General features: G+C 34.9%; 2 protein-coding genes across 3 annotated transcripts; one reads left to right on the forward strand and one right to left on the reverse strand.

The window, feature by feature from the left end:
• Positions 1 to 903: 903 nt before the first annotated feature.
• LOC139892667 (uncharacterized) lies at positions 904 to 2,205 on the forward strand. The gene has a single exon (XM_071875784.1). It carries the CDS (start codon positions 904 to 906, stop codon positions 2,203 to 2,205), a length of 1,302 nt encoding a protein of 433 aa, XP_071731885.1.
• Positions 2,206 to 4,727: 2,522 nt separating this feature from the next.
• Positions 4,728 to 9,952, reverse strand: LOC139867428 (serine/threonine-protein kinase GRIK2-like). 2 transcript variants are annotated; one of them, XM_071855802.1, is made up of 13 exons: positions 9,733 to 9,952; positions 9,394 to 9,606; positions 8,757 to 9,173; positions 8,277 to 8,351; positions 8,148 to 8,192; positions 7,946 to 8,020; positions 7,723 to 7,810; positions 7,487 to 7,611; positions 7,042 to 7,137; positions 6,473 to 6,539; positions 6,265 to 6,380; positions 6,101 to 6,179; positions 4,728 to 5,110 (listed from the first exon to the last, which is right to left on the reverse strand). In XM_071855802.1, the coding sequence occupies exons 3-13, from the start codon at positions 9,111 to 9,113 to the stop codon at positions 4,947 to 4,949; spliced, it is 1,287 nt and encodes a 428-aa protein (XP_071711903.1). In that variant the 5' UTR covers positions 9,114 to 9,173; positions 9,394 to 9,606; positions 9,733 to 9,952; the 3' UTR covers positions 4,728 to 4,946. The 2 variants fall into 2 exon arrangements, with proteins under 2 accessions (XP_071711903.1, XP_071711896.1); XM_071855795.1 differs by having other exon boundaries at positions 9,394 to 9,952.
• Positions 9,953 to 19,172: the final 9,220 nt, after the last annotated feature.

A 19,172-nucleotide genomic window follows, 5' to 3' on the forward strand; every position in this document is an offset into this window, starting at 1 on the left:
ATAAATAAATTGTCAAAATGCTCTCGTAAGTCGCAAATTGCCTTGCGAGCCTTGCGACTTGGGCAATGCTCGGTCATCATTGAGAGAACTAAGTCATGAACGATAAAGGGGTCTTGCGAGCCTTGCGACTGAGTAATACTTGTGTTTTTTGACTTGCGATTTTGGTGTAAATTGTAACAAGTTTGTATAAACTTTTTTTTCTTCTGAAAGACAGTTTGTGTAAATTTTGAAATGTCATATCTTTTTACTCGTAACTCTACTTTACCCACCATTTATTTAAGATCGTGTATTTTTTCGAAATTTATCTATTAACAAACAGCTAAGGCCTAGTTTTAAATAAATAAAAGTAGTCAAACGCACACAAATTATTGCATCATCATTATTATAAACCGAGATGACTCAAATCATTAAACAGTCACATGTATTACATTACAGTATCCATTAATAAAAATGCATGATCATAAGAACCTTCCCCATTTAAACTTATTTTCTTGTGTCACACAATTCACTCTCACTCCAACTTTTATTCCAGATCCATTCATCTATCCATCCTTAAAATTCCAATTCATTCGCATATAATTCTAATTTCTATTAATTAATATATCATGTAATAGTATATACATTATTTCGGAATTATGTAAGCTGTTTATCTACATGATGAATCACAACTTATTCGAATCAACAATGGGGAAACGAACTCCAGTTAGGGCTTGGTTAGGGTTTCAAAATTCAATTGTATTACTCGTGGGTGGTAATCACACATCCTCCAGGTTTTGTACTCGTTAATTTACATCTCAATTTCGCTTTTTCAATTTCAATTTCAATTTCGCTAATTGTCAATCAATTTTACCTACTGTTACAATTACAATTGCAACCGAATTGTACGGAATCAAAAAATCAGGAATGGATTTCAAAGCCTTGAAATGGCAGATCCTACGTGGATCACTCGCGTGGAGGTTGATTTTAAGAGCTATGTTCTTTGTATTAGCTATGGTTGTACTCTCGTTCACTCGAATTGCGAATGAGATTCGATCAAATGAGCCGATTCGTATCGATTTTGATAAATGTTCGTTGAATATCAGCTCGATTGCGTCTGTTGATGGTGAGAATTTGACTTTTGGAGTCGTTAGAGAGCTGATTGGTAACCAAATGTTAGGGTTTGATGCTAGGGTTTTATTTGTAGGCGAAGGTTCGGATTCAATTGCGTATACATTGCGAGAATTAGGATTCTCGAATGCAATTAGTGCTTATAAAAACCCTTTGTTATCACTGTTACGGAAACAGTTTGAACATAAGCTTGAATTTGAGTCAAATTCGTTTGATTTAGTGTTTTCTACTACATTTGATAGAACAAATGTCCCGGCTCTTACTGTTTTAGAAATCGAACGCGTTTTACGACCCGGAGGTGTTGGTGCTATGCTCATTAACGCGGTTAATTTCGATACTCGTAGTTTGGTAAGGTCTGTAACACCTGTTTCATTATTGTTGAGAAGCTCCGAAATTGTTCATGTTTGTGGGATCCCCACGTTTACCTTAATCGTGTTTAAGAAACAATATGAAAACATCACGTTTTTTGATAATTACAAACTTCCTAATGACTGCCCGTCTGTATCAAAAAACAAACCTTTCATGCAGTATGTCGAGCCTCTAGTGCATCAAAAGTTAGGGAAAGAAAACGAGTTTTGTTATCTACCAAAGTTTTTGAATGTTTCATCGAGAAATAGGTTGATATATATTAATATGGGAGCAGGGGAATTCGATCAACGTTATCCTATTCCTCTTGACACATTTAATGTCTATATGGTTGATCATAACGTATCTGCTCTTACTTCACACGTTAAAAAGCCTGGTGTTACGTTTGTGTATCAACCAGAACTAGTTGAAGATGATGAAACGGGTATGCGTCTTATGCCTGTTGATTATATTGAAGCTCCGTTACATGAAAAACAATTTGAATTTATCGATTGGTTTAAAGAAACTGTAAAAGATGGAGACTTTGTTGTACTTATGATGAATGCTGGATCTAGTCGGTTAAAAGTGTTGTTTGAGTTGTTTGCGAGTGGAGCGATATGTCATGTTGATGAGCTGTTTCTTCGGTGTTCTGATGAGGTTGATTGCAGGGGTAGTTATTGTAAAGACTGTACGAGTCTTTATAATGGTCTGAGAAATGCTGGTGTGTTTGTCCACCAATGGTTAGCGGACTGAACTCCACCCAACCCGACCCGACCCATTCGGGTTGGTTTGTTATCTATGTTACTTGTTTTGTGTATAATAATTGGAGTTTAAATAAGCCGTGTGATCGGTATCTTGTGTATGAGAACTTAAACCTTTGTGTTTGTTATAATTGTTGATGACTAGAAGAAATGGAACGTGTTTGATTTGTTGTATTGGTTTACGTTTAGAAGTTGTCTGTTTAGTTTAGTGCCTCTCACTGTTGGCTTGTTTGACATTGGCTTGTTTGACAGGAGTATTTGCATTTTACTTATGGATGGGGTCAATCTGGGTGTATTATATTTGAAAGATAAAATTGCATTCGTCGTCCTGAATTTTACATCAACTTTTTCTTTTTTTTGGTGCATCTCTCGTCCCTAATGTATCACAATTCTACATCTCTCGTCCTCCCGTCTATTTTCTGTCTATTTTTTCGTTAAATGAAGTCATGTGCTAAGCATGTGAGGGTAGTTTCGTCATTTTACATATTTCTTTTATTTTATTATTGTAATTGTAATAATAATTATATAATTATATACTACAAAAAAACCCAAATTTCAGATCTGCTTTCATGAATTTTTTAGATGAAGAGAGCAGACCCAGATTCCTTCTTCAATCTCGTTCAACCCCCAAATCGAACACTCAATCTGAAACCCTAGATCAAATTCACAAACCAACTCTTTTTGTATCTTTCTCTCTTTCTGCACTCCTTTTAAATCTCTCCCTTTACCGCCGGTGATATACGGGTCGGACTCGGCCCGACTCTCCAACCCCAATCCCCACCTCGTCATCATATGAACCTGAACAACCCCAATCCCCACCGGTAATCATATTTGATGTTTATATTTATTAATTTAATTTAATATTTACTTTTTATGCGTTAATAATTATGGAGTTTAACTCTCTCGTCTACACTTTTTAGCTAAAATATCAATATATATATTTGATTCCTAGCTGATTTAGTTTAAGATATTTATTTCATAATTAAATTTTAACAGAATGACAACAAGATTTATATAACCAATCATCATGTATAGTTTTTACCGGGCAAATTGTGCAAGGATAGCAATGATGTGTACAAGTTGTGTTAACATAGAGAAAAGTAAAACTGCAGAAATCTTCAGAATCATGTCGTGAATCTATCTGTATAATATCAGATCCTAATTTGAAGAAACGAGTCCGGATTTCTAGGTCAAAGTTCGAAATTGAAAAGTCAATTGTATCTTCAATCTTCAAATTCAGATGTAAATTGTTTCAGGTTAATTGATGATGAACGAATGTTAGGATTGTGATTAGGAATGTTTTTCGGGAACCAATTTGAGATGAGAAACATTAATTGATGATTTTTTTTTTTTTTTTATTTACGAGGAACACCCTAGCGACGAGCCATAATGGCTCCCCTCTAGTTGGTAAACCCCGGGTAAACAGCAAGCCAGGCCTCCACCGCTACTAGGCAAAGCATCCTCTAGTCAATCAGTCACTAAATGGAGCTCGCCCCAAGGTATTTGTCTTGAAGGGAATCGAACCCGTGACATCTTGCTTCATTGGAAGTCCTGAATCAACAAAAAAAAAAGATGAAAAAGGAAGAAAGTCTATTAGGGACGAGGAATGATGAAGGGGTAAAGAGATGAAAGAGGAAGAAAGACTTAAATACCCTCACATGTTTTGCACATGCTTGACTTAACGGCTGAAATAGACAGAAAGTATACGGGAGGACGAGGGATGTAGTGTTTTGATACATTTGGGACGAGGAATGCACAAAAAAAAAAATGACATGGAGTCAAATTTGATGTAAAGTTCAGGAACGAGGAATGAAATTTTATCTATTTCAAACAGCTCTAGTAAATTCTACAATATCAAATAATCAAATAATGTAACTTAAAAGGAAATATAAACTAATTTAGGGTGCATTTGTTTACTTCTTACGGAATGATTCAGCGTTGAATGCTGAATCATTCAACATTTAACGCGTTTATTTCTAATATCTGAATGACAGTTGGTGCTGCTCAAAGTTGAAATTCTTCTTTAATCATTAAACATATAAATTTAATGTAATACTCCGTATTCTCTTTAAATTATATCAAAAAACAACTATATCGTAGTTTTATTCATGTTAATGGTTAATAAAATAATTTTTACATCATTCACATTATTCGATCAAAATTCTTATCAAATAACTTATTGTTATTCAGAATCAACTTCATTCGGATTATGAATACTCTTTTTCCTAAAATTGCCAAACTCGTCAAAGTAAATAGTAATCATAATCTAGTTCTGAATGATTAAAATCGAATAGGGTTTTCACATTCTGGTTTTAGAAATTAGTTTGGATCGCGTTTTGCATTCTAAGAAAGATGCAAAATCATTGCTAAAGAAAATCTTTTACGACAGATGGTTTTTTTTTTTTTTTTTTCACGAGGTTGAACGATCAAGCTACCACAAATTCAATAATACATGTTCAGTAAATTTACAAGCACAACCTTGATTGCAACAAACAGTTGATAAATTCAATACCATTATTTCACTTTTCAGACCCAGTTTTCAAAATAAAGCTATTACAATTACAAGTTTCCTCATGAACACATTCAAACCGTTGTATACTATTTTCACAAATTAACCCCCACACGCTTTCTTTGCTTTCTTTTAGGGTGTTTAAATTATAATTTACTTCTCAAAAGCTTCCAAACAAACTCTCACTATACAAATGCAATCTTTAACATTACAAAACTTTTTTCTTAGTGACTGTTGATAAGATCATCCGTTATAATTTCATCTGACAATTTCTCCCTCTGTATTTTGTTACGTTTGCACCAACATAAAAATTGAGGTATCGGTCCCTCGTCTCCTACAACCCACGGGTGAACTGCAACCCTCTCTAGTGTCAGTCTCTGTGTCGGGTCTGTTACAATAATAAGTCAGATCAGATGAATGAATATGAGCAAAAAGATTGCCAATAAATATACTAGAGAGGATTACTGGAATAAAATTAGAATGTAGCCTAATATGATATGATTTCTGTCTTTACAAGTGACCAAATATTTCAAGATGTCAGGCCAGAAAACAATGTCAACAAGGTCAAACTTAGAGTGCGTTTGATAAAACTTGATGATTGAACGTTAGAATTGTGTTCATAAGCTGATGATTCAAAGGTTCTGAATGAATCTCGTTTTTAAATGACAATAACCCATTTGATAACCATTCTGAATTTACACTCTAAATGATGTATAATTACCCTATTAACCTTTTAAGTGTTAAATGAATAAATAAAAGATGATTATAAATGTTTGATGATTGTTCTGGATATAATTAATAAGGGTCTTAGAAAATGAATGTGCTTAATTGTTAAGAGATACTTTAAACTCTGAATGGTGGTTTCATTCAGCATCATTTGTCATTCAGAGGTTACAAACACACTGTGCTTTCAGCTGACCGATTCAGTAGCATTCAACACTGAATCATTCCATTAAAAGGCAATCAGACGCACTCTGACACTTATTAGAACATTATCATTTTGACATACAAGGCTTACTAACTAAACTTTTCGGAAACTCAAAATCTAATTTCTTGAAAAGGTCTTTACGGGTGAACAAAATACGATGGCTACTCAAAAGTCACACATTAATTATTTGTTATTGCAGTAAACCCCATAAAGAGCTTAAAGTTCCTTTGCTCTAAATTTGACTACAGCTCAAAATTATTTTTTAAATTAAACTTGGTGTTCGTTTCTAGAAAATTACTCTGTAGCATCAACCTTTTTTGCATTTGTAACCAGATAAAACAGTTCCCATCAATATGAAGTTGACCCTTCTCATACTACCGGAAAAGGGTCCCGATTTAGCCAAAGGTCCAACTACGTTCTATTTACAGCAAGCTTTATAAATTTACTGACCTTTGCAAAGAAGACCTTCAAGTAAGTTCTTGAGTAGGGGGTTCATACGCCTGGGGAGCCACATGTTATCATTAACGATCTGAGAAACAAGTCAAGACATTAATATTGTACTTTGTAAATAAATTTTGAAGGCGTGTGATTAAGTTATTAGCCAAATTATATACCTTATCGTACGTATCTTGCAGTGTATCACCAAGAAAAGGATATTTCCCGAATATCATACAATATAAGGTAACTCCAACTGCCCATGTATCAGCAGCTTTACCATGATAAGTTAGACCTATTTATTAAAAAAGAAAAGGTGAAGGGGTGTAAGTGTAAATTTGTGAGAATCTGATTATGTGGATAATAATCTTGACAAAATGTTCTTACCTAGACAACATTCGGGAGCAGTGAAAACAGGAGTGCCAGGGGAGCGGCGTAGCTCGTCATTTTCATCCTTAAAGTTGACAACATTTTGAAAAAAGTTTGAAGTCAATATTGAAGCATTAAAGATTCAAAGTGATTTTAAGTAGAACATTCATAAACTAAATGAAAGGTCTTTGTTTGTGAAAACATGCATTAAGAATTATTGTGTCCCGCGATTTGTGTAACCCAACCTTATTTGACAAAAGACGTATATGAAGTGGACTATACATGTTTTTTGTTGAATCAATGAAAACTGTTATCTATTATTCCTCCTTATAAAACAGGATACATTTTGAATTACGAGCAAGAACACATGGTACCATTGGAAGTATTTTACATAAGGACAGGAAACAAAATGATTATATAGCATATATAAATTGAAAATGAAAAGTCATAACCTATGAGGAGCCTAAACTCAGAATGTTTCCAATAAATGTTTTCCTATGGGTTTGACCACTTTATATATTTAAAAAAGAAAATAGAAAAAGGAAAAGAAAAAGACAAGAGGTTACACTTGTATTTAATGTTTTTACCTCGAAAACCTGGCTGACGCTAAAATCACCGATCTTCACCGTTCCGGTGGCAGTAACAAGAAGATTGTCAGGTTTTATATCACCATGCACAATATTCTGAAATTCAAAAGGAAACAAATATAAAAAAAATGAGGATGGGAAATTAACGATAATAATAACAAATTTACCCAAACAGAAATGACCCTTATTATTAAGGTCACATAAATTAGAAACCATCTCACAAAACTTGTGTAATTAAAGTATGATAATATTAATAGAAATTAAAATATATGTCTGTTTGGATCATTAAAGCAATTCTCAAAGATATATTCTATGGTTGACTTTTAATAGAAATAAAGTACACATACACGTAGCAACTTTTAAACTATTTATGTGAAACCAATTAATTAGATTACTTAACATAGACATACTATAATATTGTTGAGAAAGGCAAGAGAAGTCGTACATGAGAATGGAGATACATCAATCCGGAAACTATATCACGTAAATATCTCCTTGAAACATGCTCTCCTAAGCCACCTGGCGGTCCGGCACCCTCAAAGACCCATTTGCCTTCGACATATTCTAAAACTGAACATAAGAGAATAATAGATTCAAAGAACACGTGTACGATGAAACCTACAAACCAATGAAAAGCAAAGAATGCATATACAAGAAGTAAATGGTGGTAAACGTTCGTACCCATGTAGAAATGATCTGTATTTGGGTCATCAATCACCTCAATTAGATTGACTATATTGGGATGATTTAACATTTTCATGATTAACACCTGCATGAAACAGCAAGAATAAATATAGCAAAATAGGAGAAAGTAATATGTAACTAAAAAAGCATCTAGATTTATCATTATAATTGTACATGAAATGAAAAAAATTATAGAATGTATGAAAAGGAAGGAAAATACCTCGCGAAGAACATCGGTCATTGCAGTTTCAGATGGGGCAACTCGTAGCTTTAACAAATGAGACTTGTGAAACGCCTGTAATTATTTATTGAACATAATCTATCACATTATGAAAAACTATTATCTATTATGAAGAATGAAGATATGGTCACAGTTTGATGGCGCAAAAAACAATTAACACCCAAGTTCAAAAATAGACTACCTTTATTGCATAATGCTGCCCATCTATCCGGCTTCGATAAAGAACCTGTTAACCATAAAAGCCATTTAAAAAGTAAAGATTTACACACAGAAAAAGTTAGCACAATGTTATCAGTATTGAGATGATTACCACTTTCCCATAGCTTCCTGAGCCAATTTTATACTCACGAACATACTCGTTTACCAGCTTATTCCCATTCTCATCCTAAATTAAAAAAAAAAAAAAAAAAAAAAAAAAAAAAAAAAAAAGCAAAATGAATGTAACAATCCTGTTACCAACTTACCAAAACAGAGAAATTTTTTGAAATTAACAGTTTTTAACATGATATATACACAAGCTTAACATATTTGACCCCATACACAAATTAATTGGAATGTAATATAATCTACTAAGCATTAAAGTATTAAACATCAGACTTCTTAGAATTTTCATAAAGCACACTCTTACGTAAACCATATTATCATACTCCACTTTTAAATACATACTATTCATCTCAAAGATGGGTATATACATCCTAAAAATGAAATTAAAATGCATCCAAAGTGAAAAGTTCAAAGCTTTTTGGGAATCAAAATGCTCAATATAAGGAAAATGTTATTATCAAAGTACCTCTGACCGAACAACTTTGTGTGTTTCCTTAACAGGAAACTCCCTACAAATCAATCCATTCTCGGTCCTAAATAAAAGAATATCTTGAGAGCGCTTTGATGGGTTCTTAAACTCTTCCTGATCCCGCTTTTCATTATCAGACAGGTCCTCGCCGTATAAACTATCATCATTATCTTCATACTCATCTTCCTCCTCTTCATATTCAACTTCAGGAGTTTGTAATAATCCACGTGTAATGTGATTCCCAAAGTGTGACTTGGGCATAGCCGTCCTTTGTTTTCTCGCAAATACAAGCCCAAAACAACCGCAACAGCCCATTTCTGCCACAGTTGCTAATGAGTATCCCTTGATAAACATGGATACTTGACCTTCACCGTTAATAACTTCAACAATTGAACAACTTAATTATAACCAAACCTGCCCAAAACACAAAATAAACCTTAAATCTAACTTCAAAACAACATTAAGCTTTCCAATTATAAAACTTTCAAAGTTACATATACATACAACAGACTTTATGTAGAGTAGGAAACATTTTTAAACACTTAACCATACAATGAATATATCATAATTGCTGCATATCAAACAGAATAAATGATAAATATACAAATCAAGAGTTCAATTAAATTGTGGTCACCTGCTACAAAGATTAAAGGGCACAAAAAGCCCTAGCTAATTAGAATTGGGGCTGAATTCCAAAGGATGCCATTCAGAAAAATGAAAAATACAATTGATCAAATAAACACCGTGTCGATTCAAAGCCAACAACATCTCCTCTAAGACCAGCTGGCCTTATTTTATTAAAAGACGGCAAGCCTTATTACACCAATTCTGCAAGCCTCCCTTTAACCTTCACCAAAACACCTAAATTAATTGAAAAAATTGCATACAATTATGAACGATGTGAGATTAATAAACTATAAAAGTTGCTCAATTTTGAATTATCACAATGTAAACACGTTAAAACGGAAGAAACCGTGAATGAAGAACTGAAAATTAGGGCAAAACTAGGGTTTGATGATAGCGTGATCGAAGCAAAATTGATCAATTGTTGAGGAAGTAGAAGCAGTAGTAGATGGTTTCCGGTGAATATGGTGGTTGATTAGACTTAACGACGGCGCGTGGATGGAGCGTGACGGAGAGTTATTTGATTGAAGAAATGTAATTTTGTTACGTGCGAGGCTGGAGAAGCTTTGATGTATGCGTTGTATGATGGATGAATTTTATTTGATGAGGGTGAAAGGTGTAGGGGGGTAATTTGATAATTTAATATTTAACAGGGTGGATTAGTTTATTTAGGGTTTCAAAGTGTCTCTTTCCAGGGAACAACTTTTTATTATGAATAAAAAAAAAAAGGACACTTACTCCCCGTTTAATAGAGTATTTTATTTATTTTAGACATCAGTTTAGGATCATCCATAGAGTCTTAATCACTCACCTGTAGTTGTATAATCCGCTCCTAACTACTGCCCTGGAGGAAACTCAGACCAATTCGAAGGCATAACCGGTAAAAACCCCCCTTCCTGCTGCCCCCGCACTAAGCGAAAGGCGACATGTTTGGATACTTCAGGTCAGGGATAACATTGAGTGCAATGTTGCAGCCCAGCGGGGTCGAACTCCTGACCTATCGCTTACTTGTCACAAATTAATAGTTGCATCTTTTCATCTCCTAAGTGTCTGCTTCAATTAGCTTAGACTCTTTGTTTAGTTTAGGGATCGTAATCTGCTTCCGAGCGTTGATTTGCATTTGGATCGATTGTATTTATGTTCGTCTTTCTCATCGATTGATGAAAAAGATTGTGTTATATTATCGTTATTAGCCAAAAAAAAAGTGGCTGCTTTAATGTCTTCCACTCACCTTTCAAACTTAAACCCACAACTTCCAAAACCTATGAATTACTCAAACAATTTCAGTTTTTCCTTTCTAAACAATCATTTCTCCCTGTTTTTCCACACAATATTGGTGTTGGTTTCTTGTCTGATGACGTCGATGTTAACACCACTAGTAACGATGGACCTATGGTGGTCTTGGATAACCAAATAACAATTAAAAATGTTGCTAATTCTGGTCTGGACTCTTCTGCACCTGTCAATTCATTTGGTTAAGGGTTGCACAGTGTCCGTTAGTAGGCATGAGAAATGTACTTGAGATATGCTATGTAGTATCTTCGGGAAAGAGGGAGATAACCGAAATGGAATTCTGGAGTGCTAGAAGGTATGCCTTTGTGACCTTTGTTAAACCTGAGTGCGCTCGTGCAGCTGTTAGAGCGCTTGATCATTGTGTGATTCTTGTTGACAAGTTTGAGAAAGCGAAACTGAGGAGGTTTTTAAAATATAAGATCTCTGTCTCGTATGTTTGTAATATGGGTATGTTTGGTAGCATTGTTCAATGTCAAGATAACGATTGTAAGGAAAGATTTCTTGGCACGTCGAGTGATTTTGAGTTTGTTTTGACTGCCTCTTTAGCATACAAAGCGAGTGGTTTTATAAGGTTCGTACGACTCAAAATTCGTGGTGGCCCGTTTGCTTTTTTTTGGAGAAAAATGCGTCTTCTATCGCTAATCATTTCAGAGAGCCCAACTGCTCGGCTTCTATAAAAAATGAGGTCCTTATTTGTTTTTATTGAATCACGATCGATGAAGTATATACATGAACATTGAGGTAGCTTTGGTGGACTCGAATGTTTGCTTTAAAACTAACATTTGAGTGAACGAGTTGAACGATCTCGTTTTAGTTAACCAAATGCTTAATGAAGGGTCCTCTTCTGATTCGATATCTTCTTTGAATCGAGATCTTTGGGTCTATAATGTTGATATGGTGAGCAAGCGAATGTGACTTCTGTTGGTGTTCCTAGACAACAAGATATGGCTTCTGTTGGTGCTCATAGTGACGTTATTTTATTGAAGCCGACTTTGTTTTGGCTGATGCAGAGGTGTTGGGTATGGGTATTTGTAGTGGGCAGTGGTTGGAGTCGGTAAGTGAAATGTCCCGTTCTTATTGATTAAAAATGTTCCATATTAATTGATTTCGTTGCGAGGTTTTGACCTCTATATGAGACATTTTTCAAAGACTGCATTCATTTTAAAACAAACCATAACCTTTATTTCATCAATAAAGGTTTAAAAAGCTTTACGTAGATTATCAAATAATGATAATCTAAAATATCCTGTTTACACACGACCATTACATAATGGTTTACAATACAAATATGTTACAACAAAATAAGTTTCTTGAATGCAGTTTTTACACAATATCATACAAGCATGGACTCCAAATCTCGTCCTTATTTAAGTATACGACAGCGGAAGCTCTTAATAATCACCTGAGAATAAACATGCTTAAAACGTCAACAAAAATGTTGGTGAGTTATAGGTTTAACCTATATATATCAAATCATAATAATAGACCACAAGATTTCATATTTCAATACACATCCCATACATAGAGATAAAAATCATTCATATGGTGAACACCTGGTAACCGACATTAACAAGATGCATATATAAGAATATCCCCATCATTCCGGGACACCCTTCGGATATGATATAAATTTCGAAGTACTAAAGCATCCGGTACTTTGGATGGGGTTTGTTAGGCCCAATAGATCTATCTTTAGGATTCGCGTCAATTAGGGTGTCTGTTCCCTAATTCTTAGATTACCAGACTTAATAAAAAGGGGCATATTCGATTTCGATAATTCAACCATAGAATGTAGTTTCACGTACTTGTGTCTATTTTGTAAATCATTTATAAAACCTGCATGTATTCTCATCCCAAAAATATTAGATTTTAAAAGTGGGACTATAACTCACTTTCACAGATTTTTACTTCGTCGGGAAGTAAGACTTGGCCACTGGTTGATTCACGAACCTATAACAATATATACATATATATCAAAGTATGTTCAAAATATATTTACAACACTTTTAATATATTTTGATGTTTTAAGTTTATTAAGTCAGCTGTCCTCGTTAGTAACCTACAACTAGTTGTCCACAGTTAGATGTACAGAAATAAATCGATAAATATTATCTTGAATCAATCCACGACCCAGTGTATACGTATCTCAGTATTGATCACAACTCAAACTATATATATTTTGGAATCAACCTCAACCCTGTATAGCTAACTCCAACATTCACATATAGAGTGTCTATGGTTGTTCCGAAATATATATAGATGTGTCGACATGATAGGTCGAAACATTGTATACGTGTCTATGGTATCTCAAGATTACATAATATACAATACAAGTTGATTAAGTTATGGTTGGAATAGATTTGTTACCAATTTTCACGTAGCTAAAATGAGAAAAATTATCCAATCTTGTTTTACCCATAACTTCTTCATTTTAAATCCGTTTTGAGTGAATCAAATTGCTATGGTTTCATATTGAACTCTATTTTATGAATATAAATAGAAAAAGTATAGGTTTATAGTCGGAAAAATAAGTTACAAGTTGTTTTTGTAAAGGTAGTCATTTCAGTCGAAAGAACGACGTCTCGATGACCATTTTAGAAAACATACTTCCACTTTGAGTTTAACCATAATTTTTGGATATAGTTTCATGTTCATAATAAAAATCATTTTCTTAGAATAACAACTTTTAAATCAAAGTTTATAATAGTTTTTAATTAACTAACCCAAAACAGCCCGCGGTGTTACTACGACTGCGTAAATCCGGTTTTACGGTGTTTTTCGTGTTTTCAGGTTTTAAATCATTAAGTTAGCATATCATATAGATATAGAACATGTGTTTAGTTGATTTTAAAATTCAAGTTAGAAGGATTAACTTTTGTTTGCGAACAAGTTTAGAATTAACTAAACTATGTTCTAGTGATTACAAGTTTAAACCTTCGAATAAGATAGCTTTATATGTATGAATCGAATGATGTTATGAACATCATTACTACCTTAAGTTCCTTGGATAAACCTACTGGAAAAGAGAAAAATGGATCTAGCTTCAACGGATCCTTGGATGGCTCGAAGTTCTTGAAGCAGAATCATGACACGAAAACAAGTTCAAGTAAGATCATCACTTGAAATAAGATTGTTATAGTTATAGAAATTGAACCAAAGTTTGAATATGATTATTACCTTGTATTATAATGATAACCTACTGTAAGAAACAAAGATCTCTTAAGGTTGAATGATCACCTTACAAGATTGGAAGTGAGCTAGCAAACTTGAAAGTATTCTTGATTTTATGTAACTAGAACTTGTAGAATATATGAAGAACACTTAGAACTTGAAGATAGAACTTGAGAGAGATCAATTAGATAAAGAAAATTGAAGAATGAAAGTGTTTGTAGGTGTTTTTGGTCATTGGTGTATGGATTAGATATAAAGGATATGTAATTTTGTTTTCATGTAAATAAGTCATGAATGATTACTCATATTTTTGTTATTTTATGAGATATTTCATGCTAGTTGCCAAATGATGGTTCCCACATGTGTTAGGTGACTCACATGGGCTGCTAAGAGCTGATCATTGGAGTGTATATACCAATAGTACATACATCTAAAAGCTGTGTATTGTACGAGTACGAATACGGGTGCATACGAGTAGAATTGTTGATGAAACTGAACGAGGATGTAATTGTAAGCATTTTTGTTAAGTAGAAGTATTTTGATAAGTGTATTTAAGTCTTTCAAAAGTGTATAAATACATATTAAAACACTACATGTATATACATTTTAACTGAGTCGTTAAGTCATCGTTAGTCGTTACATGTAAGTGTTGTTTTGAAACCTTTAGGTTAACGATATTGTTAAATGTTGTTAACCCAATGTTTATTCCTCAAATGAGATTTTAAATTATTATATTATCATGATATTATCATGTATGAATATCTCTTAATATGATATATATACATTAAATGTCTTTACAACGATAATCGTTACATATATGTCTCGTTTAAAAATCATTAAGTTAGTAGTCTTGTTTTTACATATGTAGTTCATTGTTAATATACTTAATGATATTTTTACTTATCATAGTATCATGTTAACTATATATATATCCATATATATGTCATCATATAGTTTTTACAAGTTTTAACGTTCGTGAATCACCGGTCAACTTGGGTGGTCAATTGTCTATATGAAACATATTTCAATTAATCAAGTCTTAACAAGTTTGATTGCTTAACATGTTGGAAACATTTAATCATGTAAATATCAATCTCAATTAATATATATATACATGAAAAAGTTCAGGTCACTACAGTACCTACCCGTTAAATAAATTTCGTCCCGAAATTTTAAGCTGTTGAAGGTGTTGACGAATCTTCTGGAAATAGATGCGGGTATTTCTTCTTCATCTGATCTTCACGCTCCCAGGTGAACTCGGGTCCTCTACGAGCATTCCATCGAACCTTAACAATTGGTATCTTGTTTTGCTTAAGTCTTTTAACCTCACGATCCATTATTTCGACGGGTTCTTCGATGAATTGAAGTTTTTCGTTGATTTGGATTTCATCTAACGGAATAGTGAGATCTTCTTTAGCAAAACATTTCTTCAAATTCGAGACGTGGAAAGTGTTATGTACAGCTGCGAGTTGTTGAGGTAACTCAAGTCGGTAAGCTACTGGTCCGACACGATCAATAATCTTGAATGGTCCAATATACCTTGGATTTAATTTCCCTCATTTACCAAATCGAACAACGTATTTCCAAGGTGCAACTTTAAGCATGACCATCTCTCTAATTTCAAATTCTATATCTTTTCTTTTAATGTCAGCGTAGCTCTTTTGTCGACTTTGGGCGGTTTTCAACCGTTGTTGAATTTGGATGATCTTCTCGGTAGTTTCTTGTATAATCTCCGGACCCGTAATCTGTCTATCCCCCACTTCACTCCAACAAATCTGAGACCTGCACTTTCTACCATAAAGTGCTTCAAACGGCGCCATCTCAATGCTTGAATGTTAGCTGTTGTTGTAGGAAAATTCTGCTAACGGTAGATGTCGATGCCAACTGTTTCCGAAATCAATAACACATGCTCGTAGCATGTCTTCAAACGTTTGTATCGTCATTTCGCTCTGTCCATCAGTTTGTGGATGATAGGCAGTACTCATGTCTAGACGAGTTCCTAATGCTTGTTGTAATGTCTGCCAGAATCTTGAAATAAATCTGCCATCCCTATCAGAGATAATAGAGATTGGTATTCCATGTCTGGAGACGACTTCCTTCAAATACAGTCGTGCTAACTTCTCCATCTTGTCATCTTCTCTTATTGGCAGGAAGTGTGCTGATTTGGTGAGACGATCAACTATTACCCAAATAGTATCAGAACCACTTGCAGTCCTTGGCAATTTAGTGATGAAATCCATGGTAATGTTTTCCCATTTCCATTCCGGGATTTCGGGTTGTTGAAGTAGACCTGATGGTTTCTGATGCTCAGCTTTGACCTTAGAACACGTCAAACATTCTCCTACATATTTAGCAACATCGGCTTTCATACCCGGCCACCAAAAATGTTTATTGAGATCCTTGTACATCTTCCCCGTTCCAGGATGTATTGAGTATCTGGTTTTATGAGCTTCTCTAAGTACCATTTCTCTCATATCTCCAAATTTTGGTACCCAAATCCTTTCAGCCCTATACCGGGTTCCGTCTTCCCGAATATTAAGATGCTTCTCCGATCCTTTGGGTATTTCATCCTTTAAATTTCCCTCTTTTAAAACTCCTTGTTGCGCCTCCTTTATTTGAGTAGTAAGGTTATTATGAATCATTATATTCATAGATTTTACTCGAATGGGTTCTCTATCCTTCCTGCTCAAGGCATCGGCTACCACATTTGCCTTCCCCGGGTGGTAACGAATCTCAAAGTCTTAATCATTCAATAATTCAATCCACCTACGCTGCCTCATATTCAGTTGTTTCTGATTAAATATGTGTTGAAGACTTTTGTGGTCGGTATATATAATACTTTTGACCCCATATAAGTAGTGCCTCCAAGTCTTTAATGCAAAAACAACCGCGCCTAATTCCAAATCATGCGTCGTATAATTTTGTTCGTGAATCTTCAATTGTCTAGACGCATAAGCAATCACCTTCGTTCGTTGCATTAATACACAACCGAGACCTTGCTTTGATGCGTCACAATAAATCACAAAATCATCATTCCCTTCAGGCAATGACAATATAGGTGCCGTAGTTGGCTTTTTCTTCAATAACTGAAACGCTTTCTCTTGTTCATCATTCCATTCAAATTTCTTCCCTTTATGCGTTAATGCAGTCAAGGGTTTTGCTATTCTGGAAAAGTTTTGGATGAACCTTCTGTAGTAACCAGCTAGTCCTAAAAACTGGCGTATGTGTTTCGGAGTTTTCGGGGTTTCCCACTTTTCAACAGTTTCTATCTTTGCCGGATCCACCTTAATACCTTCTTTGTTCACTATGTGACCGAGGAATTGAACTTCTTCCAACCAAAATGCACACTTTGAAAACTTAGCGTACAATTCTTCCTTCCTCAATACTTCTAACACCTTTCTCAAATGTTCACCGTGTTCTTGGTCATTCTTTGAGTAAATAAGTATGTCATCAATGAAAACAATGACAAACTTGTCAAGGTATGGTCCACACACTCGGTTCATAAGGTCCATGAAAACAGCTGGTGCATTAGTTAAACCAAACAGCATGACCATAAACTCGTAATGACCGTAACGTGTTCTGAAAGCAGTCTTTGGAATATCATCTTCTTTCACCCGCATTTGATGATACCCGGAACGTAAGTCAATCTTTGAATAAACAGACGAGCCTTGTAGTTGATCAAATAAGTCGTCGATTCTCGGTAGTGGGTAGCGGTTCTTGATGGTAAGTTTGTTCAACTCTCGGTAGTCGATACACAACCTGAATGTACCATCTTTCTTCTTGACAAACAAAACAGGAGCTCCCCACGGTGATGTGGTTGGTCTAATGAAACCACGCTCTAAAAGTTCTTGTAATTGGCTTTACAGTTCTTTCATCTCGCTGGGTGCGAGTCTGTAAGGAGCACGAGCTATTGGTGCAGCTCCTAGTACAAGATCTATTTGAAATTCAACGGATCGATGTGGGGGTAATCCCGGTAATTCTTTCGGAAATACATCGGGAAATTCTTTTGCAATGGGAACATCACTGATGCTCTTTTCTTCAGTTTGTACTTTCTCGACGTGTGCTAGAACAGCATAGCAACCTTTTCTTATTAGTTTTGTGCCTTCAAATTACTAATAAGATGTAGCTTCGTGTTGCCCTTTTCTCCGTACACCATTAAGGGTTTTTCTTTTTCTCGTATAATGCGAATTGCATTTTTGTAACAAACGATCTCTGCTTTCACTTCTTTCAACCAGTCCATACCGATTATCACATCAAAACTCCCTAACTCTACTGGTATCAAATCAATCTTAAATGTTTCGCTAACCAGTTTAATTTCTCGATTCTGACATATATTATCTGCTGAAATTAATTTACCATTTGCTAATTCGAGTAAAAATTTACTATCCAAAGGCGTCAATGGACAACTTAATTTAGCACAAAAATCTCTACTCATATAGCTTCTATCCGCACCCGAATCAAATAAAACGTAAGCAGATTTATTGTCAATAAGAAACGTACCCGTAACAAGCTCCGGGTCTTCCTGTGCCTCTGCCGCATTAATATTGAAAACTCTTCCGCGGCCTTGTCCATTCGTGTTCTCCTGGTTCGGGCAATTTCTAATAATGTGGCCCGGTTTTCCACATTTATAACAAACTACATTGGCATAACTTGCTCCGACACTACTTGCTCCGCCATTACTCGTTCCGACACCATTTGTTCCTTTCATTCTATTAACCCCTGGTCCGTAGACCTCACACTTCGCCGCGCTATGACCATTTCTTTTACACTTGTTGCAAAATTTGGTGCAGAACCCCGAGTGATACTTTTCACACCTTTGGCATAGCTGCTTCTGATTGTTGTTGTTGTTGCGATTATTATTGTTGTTGGGATGATTGTTGTAGTTGCTGCTGTTGTTGTTGTTGTTGTTGTTGTTGTTGGGCCGTTTGTTGTAGTTGCGATTGATGTTGCGATTTTTGGGATAATTGTTGCGATTATTGTTGTAATTGCTGCTGTTGTTGTATTGGTGATTCTTATCACCGTTTTCCTCCCACTTTCTTTTGACTTGCTTCACATTGGCCTCTTTAGCAGTCTGTTCTTTAATTCTTTCCTCAATCTGGTTCACTAGTTTGTGAGCCATTCTACATGCCTGTTGTATGGAGGCGGGCTCGTGTGAACTTATATCTTCTTGGATTCTTTCCGGTAATCCTTTCACAAACGCGTCGATCTTCTCTTCCTCATCTTCGAATGCTCCCGGACACAATAGGCACAATTCTGTGAATCGTCTTTCGTACGTGGTAATATCAAATCCTTGGGTTCGTAACCCTCTAAGTTCTGTCTTGAGCT

Source organism: Rutidosis leptorrhynchoides, chromosome 1, assembly GCF_046630445.1.
Source record: "Rutidosis leptorrhynchoides isolate AG116_Rl617_1_P2 chromosome 1, CSIRO_AGI_Rlap_v1, whole genome shotgun sequence".
In the NCBI taxonomy this organism is placed as follows: Eukaryota; Viridiplantae; Streptophyta; class Magnoliopsida; order Asterales; family Asteraceae; genus Rutidosis; species Rutidosis leptorrhynchoides.